This window comes from Talpa occidentalis, unplaced genomic scaffold (assembly GCF_014898055.3).
Source record: "Talpa occidentalis isolate TD23 unplaced genomic scaffold, MPIMG_talOcc4v2.1 talOcc4.5, whole genome shotgun sequence".
NCBI classification, from domain to species: domain Eukaryota; kingdom Metazoa; phylum Chordata; class Mammalia; order Eulipotyphla; family Talpidae; genus Talpa; species Talpa occidentalis.
This window is the reverse complement of record NW_023604861.1, coordinates 10,195,285-10,206,985: the sequence shown is the minus strand read 5'-3', so window position 1 is coordinate 10,206,985 and position 11,701 is coordinate 10,195,285. Positions and strand designations below refer to the sequence as shown.

Here is an 11,701-nt window from a genome sequence, read left to right as displayed (position 1 = left end):
TTGAGGATGTAATGTCAGCATGGTGACAACAGTTAGCAAAACTACATTGCATATTTGAAAGCTGATAAAATAATAGACCTTAATAGAAGAAAAAAAGATTTGTCACAATGTAAGAAAGAAGAAAAAACATAACTTTGTGAGATACGGGTATTAACCTAATTACATCATTTCACAGGACGTACATTGATCAACGCATTGTATTGTACATCTGAAACTTTTGCAAAGGTCTATGTCAATTGTATCTCAATAATGTAGCTAAACTGTTAAACACACAATCCCTTTTGGTCACTACCTTATATCTGTTCTCTTTCTAGAAAGGCATTTCAAAACAATTGTCAACACTCACTTCTTCAGCTTGTAGTCACTCATTACCAACCCACCTCAAAACCCGTTCATCTCCACGATGCCACAAAACCCACGTTTGCCAAAATCACTAGGGGCCTCCATGTTGGAAGTCCAGGAGACATGCCAGCCCCCCATGTTGACCCCACAGCATTCAATGGCCTTGCCTAAGCGACACGCTGAAATACTCTCTTCTAGCTTCCTTGACAAGACCCTGTCCTGGTTTCCTCTCACCTCTTGGTATGTCTCTTTGGAAGGAGTCCTGACATCTCCTCTGAACTCCACACTTTCACACCCAACTGACTGTGTGAAGGAGCCAGTGGAATGAGACACAGGTGTGTGAAGCTTCCTACGTCCAAGTTTCGGTCCTTTTGGTGTCCTCTCCCAAATTTGCCTTCTGCATTTCCTCCTCAAATCAGTTCGTGGCACTACTGCACACCCACATATGTATTGCAGCTAATTGTTACTGACACCGTTCTCTATCATCTCTCACTCACATCCAAAAGTTTTTACCTACCTGCCTGTTTCTCTGTTACCATCACATGGTCTGGCCGCCACCGTCTTTCCCATCAGAGCTACAACAACCTTCCCAGAAAAGGCTTAACTGTTACTGAAAGAGAATTTTTTTTTTGTCCAAAATTTGAAGCACTTAGATTAATATCACTATTGGGAATTTGTGATTTGAAGGAAGATGGGATTAAATGCAGTTGTGTTTTGGTCCGTGATTTTTATTAGTTGAACACACACGCACACAAAGACACATAGACACAGTTGTGTGTTACAGATGTGGTTTTCACCTGTTCTTTAAAAGGAAGAGCTTGGGGCCTCCCTGGTGGCGCAAGGGTTTAAGCACCGCACTATGAAGCAATCCACAGCCTCTGCAGTATGAGTTCGATCCCCGGCCAGGGAGCAACCCACATGGTGCAGCAGACCTCTCCTGACTCGCCCGCTGCTCCCCTCAGCAGTGTATTTCAGTCCGTCTGCCTGTTCTGCTCCCTGCTCTGTCTGGTGAATCCTCTCACCCCTCTACTCCTGCTTCTCTGCCCTGTACCCCAGCTCTTGTAGGCATAAATAAATAAATCTTTAAAAAAAAAAAAGACTTTTGTGCACACATTTCTCACTGGTGTTTCCTCCTCAACAAATATAACGTCTCCTAGTTTCCCGGGGAGCTGTGGTTGGGCTCCCAGCATCATTGCACCGCTTTCCCGCCTGCTCTTAATTTCTTAATAAAAAAAGCAAAGTGTCGAAGGCTGTGGGGCTAGGAAGGAAGTGGAGCTGGGACTGGAAAGCCAGCTACTGGATCCCAGGATGTTCTGTCTTCACTTCCTCCCTCAGGTCCATCACCTTGCCTGTCTCATTTCTCAGAGTCACCAGCCCTTCGCGCATCTTTCTGCAGCAGATGGGAGCTGAGGGAACAGCCTCTGCAGGGACGGCCACAGTCTCACTGGTGCACGCCTCCATCTAGTGGCCAGACAGGGCAACTGTAGGGCTTGATCTTCTATGTCTTTAAAACACGTCAGGGCTTTATTTTGGGTGACAACAGAGATCTCCAGTTACATGCTCAAATAAATTCATGTTCCTATCTTAAATGATTCCTATGGCATCAACAAGAGTGTACATGTCAACAGAAATCGCAAAGGGAGAGTGTAGGAGAACCATGGGTGGCAAAGGCATTTTTATTATTCTTTCTACGCGTTCCTCAAAGACAGAGAGATACAATCGTGCATGGGGACGAGCACTTTCCAGAACTCTATTGCGCTGTGCAAACAGGCTTTCCTCTCTTCTTTCTCATCTGTCATCTATCTGCCTATGTGTATTTTCTCTATTTCAAAAAAATGTCCAACAAGGCAGCAATATCAAGGCCCATCCTTACTTGTGCATCTGACGGTGTTTCATGTCTCCCCTCTATAAACTATGACTTCCCTGCTTGGGATGGTGCCCATAGGAAGGTTCTTTGTCCCCTCTGACCCTCTGCTACAGATTATGAATTTCGTGGCTAGACACCAGAGCCTGCCTCTCAAGTACTACATTGTCCATTTGCTATATGCCCTGGCCATTGTCTTCTTCTATAGAAAACAGAAAACTGACACTACGGATAAAACTCGTAAGTATTAAGTCAAGATAGTAAGCAAGCAAAAGACTTGGGACATACAAGTGAAACTAATAGGATATATAAAATTAGCTAATAAATAAGCTAATAAGACATGTTAAAGATAGTTACAATATGTGGAAGAGACCATGAAACAAACAGTAATAATCTGGTGGTGCAAGGGGTTAAGTCTCAGAACTATGAAGCTATCTGCAGCTACTGCAGCACAAGTTTGATCCCCCGGCCAGGGAGGTGCCCCACATGGCGCAGCAGACCTCTCCTGTCTTGCCCGCTGCTCCCTTCAGCAGTGTATTTCAGTAGATCTGCCTTTTCCGTTCCCCATTCTGTCTCTGATGAATCCTCTCACCACCACAATCCCACCCCCACACCTCTGGCCTACACCCCAGCTCTTAAATGCATAAATAAATAAAATCTTCAAAAAAAAAAAAAAAACCCTGCCTGGAATTTACTACAATTCATATTAATTTACAAATATATGTGGCAAGAGGGTGAGGTTTTGACACGATTCAGAGATGAGGATTCATTTTTAAGAGGAATTGACAAGTGGTACAAAAACATTGAATGAGCACAAACATTTGTTTTGTCTTAATCTTCCTAGAGGAATCAGAAAGTTTCCCAAGGGAAGTGAAGGAAGATGTCTGCGAGCTGACAAATTGATAGCAACATACGCTGTAATACCTCGCTTCTCTGTCTGCGCAGGGAGGTGTAGACACTGCACACAGTTCTGGAGTAAACTCTCTGGACTTGCATCCTAGTGGGGTGAGCTGGAGAGTCTGCCTGAGTAACTAATGTGCAAGCTTGTGTTCACACATGACAACAAAGAAGGACAGAGGTCTGGCAAGTGCTTAAAAAAATTATTCCCAGACCCAATATTGAGAAATAAGGAACCAGACACCTGGTCTAGAGAAGTGATGTCCAGGAAGAAGAACCATTTGGAAACAGATTTAGAATTTCTAGGCAAATGTTAGATACCAGTGGGCAGGTTATTTATGAGGATTAGAGCAAAGTGTCTTTCGAATGGGGACAGCCGGAATTCCCCTGGTAACCACAGGTTGAATATCATCCAGTCACAGCAGCGTGGTAGGTTATAGTTGAGACACTCTCTGGTGTATTTGTTGTATTTCACAATAAAGAGAAAGAGAACCGCATTGTGCGAGCCTCAGGACTGGGGGTAGGAGTGTGTATGGTGGTTTTGTGTAATCATCTCTGCTGTATTTGATCCCTACCGTGTTGCCGCTCAATTAGGAGCAGAACATGAGACCAGTCACTGGTTTAATGTTCCGTCTCCTCTGAAGTTGCAGGGCGATTATGCTAATGCTGTGGTTCAGGGATGGAAGACTGAGCTGTCAGCCTAGCTTGGGGCTCCTACCCACCGCCCTGGGGATGCACAGGTGGGACAGACCCAAAGGGTCTCTATTATACTGGGTGATCCAGGGCAGATTGGAGCAACATCAAACATCAAGAGAACCAGCCCAGCTCACACGTGTCTTCCCCAAAGGAAAGATCTTGCCCAACTCTTGCAAACAAGAGTGCTTGGAACAATTCCTCCTAATTTTGTTTGTTTATTTATGAGGAGGAAGTAATGAGTTGTTTCATTTTGGGTAAAGTCCAAATCAAGCAATTCAACTGACCAGCTTGAAAGTAGGAAGTAAGAACTGGGCAAAGACAATGGTGTCCCACAAACTTCAGCTCAGGTCATCTGAATTCTCTGGTTCTTCCTCTGGGTCTGGTAGCACGCATCAGATTGTTTGATGAATAAAACGACACATAATTCAACAAAGCAATTCTGAAATTGCCACATCCTGGCTTGGTTGCTTTATTAATTTATCCCAGTACTAATGGCTTTAGCAGACTTCTATTCAATTGACTGCTTATAATGGGTCCATTATATTTGCTTTGAAAGCCACTTTAAAATGGGTGTGTCGAAGTAAAAGCACATTTGGTAAGGCAGTGCATTCTCTAATTTCCTGCAGTAAAACTACAATCATGGCTCGAAACTGCATTAGTATTATATCAGAAAAATAGAGATTTGATAGCTTTCACCAACAGTGATTAAGAACTCTTGTTACTGTCAATGAGAGTTTCTCCAAGAGAGGTAAGAACAAGCCTCTTACCTGTTCTTCTCTGCTCAGTGTCTGCAAGCTCACCATTTCTCAGATTTCTTTTCTCACGACTATCTGAAGGCTGGGATATCTTGAGCAAAGAGCTTAGAGATGATCTGTCACCTAAATCCAAGCATAAAAAGATGACTTTTCTCACATAATTCAAGACCTACAATGAAAGCATCTGTCTAAAAATTTACTTTCTTTCCATTTTGTTATATCTGATACTCAAAACCACTAAAATTTCATTTGCGTACCTATGAGCGTTATTTGAAAGTAGGAGTCAAATTATTTGGAGTGGCTCATTTCAGGAACTGGGAAGTTGGCAGATCCTGGTGAACTCAGACAAAATGGGCCTGTAAAACATGGGAAGAGAGAATGGTAAAGGCAGTCCAGGAAGGCCAACACTTTTGGACTAAATTGATGAATGGAAAAAGAAAATTCTATAATTTCCAAACTATCCTCTCACAGACCCTTGGAAGAAAGTACCCTGGTTAGTTGTCTTGGTTTCACAATGGAACCCACATGTTGCACACTGCATAGCTGAGTGTTCAGATTGTCAACACCTTTGGTGCCAAACCCATACATTTCTCTCTGGTGTTAACTTTTTTTTTTTGTTTAAAGATTTATTTATTTATGCATAACAAGAGCTGGGGTACAGGCTAGAGGTGTGGGGGTTGAGAGGATCACCAGAGACAGAGTGGGGAACAGAACAGGCCGATTGACCGAAACACACTTCAGAGGGGAGCAGAGGGCGAGACAAGAGAGGCCTGCTTCACCATTTGGGTTGCTCCCTGGCAGGCTGGGGATCAAACTTGTGCTGCAGAGGCTGCAGATTGCTTCATAGTGTGGTGCTTAACCCCTTGTGCCAGCAGGGAGGCCCTCTGGTGTTAACTACTGATGGCAAAATAATTTATTCAGGTGCCTTCACGAGCTGGAGAAAGATCTTTCATGTAACTTGCATGACATCTAAAGACTTTCTCTTGAGTGCGAACTCCTCAGTCTGGCCAAAAACACCAAAAAGTTTTCTGAGAAATTTTCACCCTATTGAAACATTCTGAATATTAACTACATTATTTGAGCAGCAAATTACATAGATGAACATTCCTTCAATTTAATATTAAAGATTAATTAATTTAAACTGCCAAATTAATTTGTTACACATTTGAAATTAGAAATTGAATTCAATAGTAAGACATTTTCATGTGTGTAGTTGTCGTGTTTTATAGCCATATGACAAATTTTGGGGGCAAGTTCAGACTTAGGTAGGAAGAATCAAGCAGAAAAAGTTATTTTCACTGAAAATCCAGGTTCTGCTGCTCAGAGAGAACCAGAAGCCTCCAGGAGTCTCCATGTTTATAACACAAGTTACCTACATGTCTCATGGGGCTCAAGAAGAAGAAAATCAAAGGCAGGTGTGAAGGCAAATATTTATTCAGAATGAGAAAAGAAAGCACAGCAAAATGCTGGCATCGTGGACAGTCAGGTCTCTTTCTTGTGAGATCTCGCTATGTAATTTGCTAGATGCACTTACACAGAAATGCTGACTGATTGCAACTGCCTTTCTTTCCCCACCTAGAACATTCTATGACTCCCAAATACTCTTAGGAACCCTGCGGATGTGGGAAAATGAAGGGCTCTGAATAAATCCCAAATCCTAAATCACAGAAAATCATCATGGAATGATGACAGAACAGAAATGTTAAGACAAAAACTTTGAAAACAGCAGTAAAGGGCAATATATTTATTATCTCTGAGGGGGCTTTTCTTAAGACCTCCAAAGCACCAATTATTTAGAAAGTTTGATGCATTTGACACATTAAAATTTCGATTGTATCAAATGGTCATACAAAGACAAACCACAAAGTGGGGGAAGATAGTTGCACTATAAATAACAACATATGATTATCCAGAAAACAGAAAGTACTGAAAATAAATGACAAAAAGTCAAACAAGTCAGTGCATAAAAATGGGCAAAAACCACAAATGTCTTTTCTATAGTTTCCTACACAAAACACAATGAGACAACAAGCCCATGAAAAGAAACTCAACCTCATGACTAGTGAGAAAATATAAATTGATAATCATAATACGATACCTGTATGTCCATCAGAATGACCAAAAATATAAACAACAGTTCTGGCAACACCCAACATCAAGTGTTATAAAGTGGGGCAATGTGGACTCACACTCTGCTTTGAGTACTTATTTAGTGAAGCAATTTAGTATTATCTAGAAGGTTTATGAGGAATAGTTCTTACATTCTAGTAATTCTGCTTCTGGGATATATCCCCGTGTACAAGCCCGCAAAGACAGGTGTACGAGAATGTTTATAGCTGTACCAATTGTTATTGAGGAGAAAGGGGGAGGGAAAAAAAAAACACAAATGTTCATGTCCAGGAAACAAATAGATTGTAATATAGTCATTTACTGAAATACTGTATTCCGTTGTAATATTTAATGAACGATAGCTCCGTTCCTGAACACCTATCAAGTCGTGTGAACAAATTGTTACAGAAGAATATCTTCAATAGGATTCCATTTATACACAGATCCAAAAAATATGCCCGATTAAAGCAATTGGTCCAATAAGCCCTCAACTGTTACTGTATAATTTGTACTTTGTAATATCTGGTAGGTGCATGGTTCGTTAAGCTTCAAGCTAACAGAAAATTAAGCATTAACTATGGTGCCGGGGGGTGGAAAATCTGCGAAATCAAAAGCTTTAAAATTCAGCTATAAAATTTTGGTAAATATCCATGTAGGAGATGAGAAAGATCATCTTAAGGGATCTGTCAAATGCCATCGGTCAATCAGCCTTTCTCCCAAATTCTGGTGCCCCCGCAGACCATCCAAGCATGAAGAACTGTCACCAACCCACATTAACTTGCCGTAGCACTTGTCCAAGTGTTATTTGGCCTCAGCAAGCCTAGACCACCAAGGCGTCCGTCCCGACGGTGTCACAGAGAAGCCTGAGCGACATGTCCAGGGCACAGATCCCGGCTCTGGTGGCTGGCGTGGGCGGCTTTGGAGCGCTGGTGGCTGCCACGGCGTCCAATGAGTGGAAAGTGACCACGCGAGCATCCTCGGTGATAACCGCTACTTGGGTCTATCAGGGCCTGTGGATGAACTGTGCTGGGAACGCCCTGGGCTCTTTCCACTGCCGGCCCCACTTCACGATCTTCAAAGTAGAAGGTAAATATAACAACCTGGTCTGGGCTGGAAGTAAAGTGTCCCTTCTTCCCTCACTCTAGGGCAGTAGCAGCTGTCTCTAGTCAGAGGTTAACTCTGTCAAGATTGTTTCATGGAAGTGACTGGATTTGCCTAGGGTGGGTTGGGATGAATGAATGTTGGCAGAAAATTAAGTCGTGTCTTTTATCTGGCAAAGGAAAGTTAAGAATAACTTTCTGGACCTTTTTGAAAGTCCTAGGGTGAATAATAGATGGCAAAGAAGGCTGAAGTGACTGACATGTTGCTAGTTTGTTTGCTTTGTGTCTTGAGGAATTACGTGCCTGCGTGTGTGCACATACAGTAAGCAAATCAGACATTATTCCTATAACGCCTTGAGTCACCTGAGCTGGAACACACATATGTGCACGTATGTGTATATATATACACGCACACATGTATTAACATATAACATTGCTAGTGACAGAAGCATATGATGATATGCACAATATGGAGTGAGGAGGAATTCCATTTTCAGAGTGGTTTCCTAAATTTTCTTTATCATGTTTAGTGATAAAATAGAGCAAGAGAACATTTCACAAGGAGTTTTGTGAAGGAAAATGTCTGTGTTCTTCCCTCTTGGCTACTTGGTTTTATTTGTAAAACATGCAGGCAAGTCTTCAATGTCATGCATATTAGAAACCCTATTACCAGCATATGTATCTTAAAGAAGGAAAAATATTTTAAAAAGGCATTTTCATATCTCAGGATACCCCCAGGGAAACAATTATTTGCTATTTGCTTTTATGTCATTTTAACAATCACTATCTGCCTCTGCTTTCTGCCTGCTTGATACGTTTACAAATCGGACGCAAGTTCTGGGCTTATTATGTTAACATTGCCCCTGGTATTTTATAAAATACCGACTTTTCACAACCAAATGGCAAAACTGTACCTTGGCCCCAGTAAAGAAAATGAAATGAAATTTTAACTAGGAAGTTACTAAAGCATAATATTTTATGAGATTTTGTGTCAAGTATCATGTCAGTGGTCTACCGTGCGTGCCAAAGGATAAAGAGAGAATACTTAAAAAGCCAGAAGTTTCTAATTACAGTCGACGGAAATGCTCAAGCTTGGTTACCCCAGTTAAGCCTCCAAGTAGCAGGGCCTTTCCCTAGTGCCTGTATGAGGAGTCGACGCTACGTCTCCCTTCAGTCCCAGCTTCTAAACTTCTTTTGGGATATTTCAAAAGTGCTCCTTCTACTATAGAGGGCTCCCCAAGTACACAGCGGATTTTACAAAAGAGAAGAGTGTTCTGTGGGCTTTGGGGGTCAGTCTGCACCCTCTGTGGTTACTCTTTCTCTGTGTCCCCCTCTTGGCTCATTCTCATCTTGGGGACCAAGCAGAAGATATGGCCTGTAGGTAAGTGCGTTTCTTTGTCTTTACTCGGTTCATCTTTAAAAATAAATGGTTTGTCTTATTACCCTTCATTCTCTATCCTTAATGAAATCCAGGTATTGTAAGAACCAGGCATTCAGCCTTAGCTACAAAGCAGCTTAGAGAACTCAGCAGAGTTCTGTGTGAGCCAACAGCCACGTTCCCAAATACATCTTGGAAGGAATTAGAGGTCTTGTTACTGAATAGTGTTGATGGTGGTCAAGTAATATCCCCTACCCCAAATATTATCCCCCTCATTTTGCTTCTCAATAGTAGAAGCAATGTAATACAGGCTGCTGTGTACCCTGCACTTAAGAGGACCTTCGAGGGCCTCTCCTGGTGGCTCAGGCAGTTGAGCACAGCGCTATGAAGCTGTCCACAGCCTCTGCAACTGGGGTTCGATCCGGCCGGCCAGCGAGATGCCCACATGGCACAGCAGACCTCTCCTGTCTTGCCCGCTGCTCCCCTCAGCAGTGTATTTCAGTCAGTCTGCCTGTTCTGTTCCCCACTCTGTCTCTGGTGAATCCCCTCACCCTCCCATACATCTGGCCTGTACCCCAGTTCTTGTATAAATAAATCTTTTAAAAAAAAAGAGGTCCTTATAAAAAGTTGGTCGCCTAACAATGCTTCACCTGAATGTATAAAATTAATATAGCGTCATATTTCCACTTTGTTTATTCTGAATCAAAGTCTGCATTAAAGATGCAGATTACCGTTGAAATCTATCAATGTCAACTGATTTATATTTGTAAAGGAAGTGGGAACTCGCAAATTTGGATGTCCTTGTTCACCTGGGATCACTGCTGACGGTGCTGGTTGCTTTTGCTTATTCCTAGTTGAGAAGGTACCAGTGGGATGGGAACACCTCCTATGCTGATGGGCTCTCAAATATCACATCAATTTCAAATTGAGACAAGAACTCAGAAGTCATGAGGAATGACATGGTGATAGCACATTTTGAAACAATAGACGATTTAAGCCTGTATTGTCAATTTGAGAAAAAAAAAATTTACACTGAAGCACCCTGTAAGAAGGGAAAACAGAAAACCTTTCCAGGTTGCCAGGTTGTGTTGTTGTTCCCTGTTCCTGATTGTATAACTTCATTGCTGAACCATTCCTTCTGCTGCAAACCCCTTAGCTGCCCCGGGGCCCATTAGATCAACAGTGATTCCCTTCTTTAAACATCTAAAACCTCTTTGGGCCAGGAGTCGTCACTGTTATTTATGGTGAAATACACAGGCCCCCTTCATCTCTGGTTCTGTGACATAAAGGTCAGGAAAATACATAAGGACACTTGTAATTCAATCCTCATCACAGCCCCGCAACTTTCAACTTCATTTCCAAAGCCCTTCACTGTCTTTCAATTCAATACCCACTACAGGCACGTTTCTTCCTTCATCCTGCTTTGGTTTTCTCTTACATGAAGTTAATAGGGAGGTTAGAAATACGAAAGCACAGTCTCTCTCCCAGGGAGAGCAGCAGTCATTTCTGATAGAAAGGCTGGATCCAGAGAGCACTGCTGCTGGGTGGGATTAAAGCTCAGTCACGATCACCTTAAAGACAGGGGCCGACTGGCTGTGTCCTCCCAGTGCTTCCCGCATTGCTCTGGGGGATATTTGCCAAATGACTGAATGAGCAAAATAATGAGTGAGAGTTTGTGAAGGGCGAAATTGTGTTTCAGGAAGAAAGTAAAGGTATGAGGAATTGAGGAGTATTTTAGGGCTTGAGCTCATGCAACAAAAGGGAAAATCACTGGGTTACCTTTCAGGAGAATGAGCTTCAAGTTCTGGCACCCTTATGGAAGTGGCTATCAGACCTTGTTTTGCAATGAAGCTCTCTGTGTCTCTTTCTTAAACTTTCTCCTCCTATAAGAAAATGAAACTCCAAGCATCTCTCAAAGTATCTTTCAACCTAAAGTTCAACTTGAGAACTTCAAGATGTTTCCCCACGAAAGAATTATAGCAGCAGAAGGCGCCTGTCCTATCCCTGTTGATGGGACTAGCCCTTCTTTTTCTCTCCTTGTCTGTCATCTTGGCTGATTTTCTGTGTCCCTGAATGTTGAGGAGCTTGTCTGCATCTGCGTGAAAACAGGTTTAAACTACCACAAATGGCCACATCTTGCTAGTTGAAGAATGTGCCTTAGTTCATGATTTAGTAACTATAATAAATGAATCTCAAATGATAGTAATAAAATTAGATAGAAATAAAACAGTATCAGTGAGGAAAAATGGATTTCAATAATTTTGTGCTTCAAAAATCTTTCACAAATAACACATCTGATGGTTTTCTGCTCCACTGGAAAGGATTTACCTTTAATCTCAGGTGTCCATTCCTTAAGATTCAGACTCTGCTCTCTGAGACTTAATTTCATTAATCAGGCTAAAGTTAATTTAAATTTCAGAATAATCCCTTGCTGTGTTCCAAATGCATATCAAGTTATTTAAGTCACATAGGAAAATACAGGTTTTGTCTTTGGCAGTTCTCATCCCAAAGATAAGTCTAAGGAACATTCCATGTATTCGTGTCCCAACAAAAATGGTGC

General features: G+C 42.0%; 1 protein-coding gene and 1 long non-coding RNA gene across 2 annotated transcripts in view; one reads left to right on the top strand and one right to left on the bottom strand.

The window, feature by feature from the left end:
• The window catches only part of LOC129146845 (uncharacterized), a 32,083-nt gene that overhangs the window by 1,402 nt on the left and 18,980 nt on the right, over positions 1 to 11,701 (bottom strand). Inside the window, exons 2-3 of the long non-coding RNA XR_008554122.1 lie at positions 4,812 to 4,910; positions 4,567 to 4,677 (exon numbers count right to left, since the gene is read on the bottom strand). This is a non-coding gene — a long non-coding RNA (uncharacterized LOC129146845). The remainder of the gene's footprint in view (positions 1 to 4,566; positions 4,678 to 4,811; positions 4,911 to 11,701) is intronic.
• CLDN10 (claudin 10) overlaps positions 7,332 to 11,701 on the top strand; it is a 92,850-nt gene continuing 88,480 nt past the window's right edge. The window contains exon 1 of the mRNA XM_037528794.2: positions 7,332 to 7,749. Coding sequence (XP_037384691.1) covers positions 7,536 to 7,749 — 214 coding nt within the window. The 5' untranslated portion in view covers positions 7,332 to 7,535. The remainder of the gene's footprint in view (positions 7,750 to 11,701) is intronic.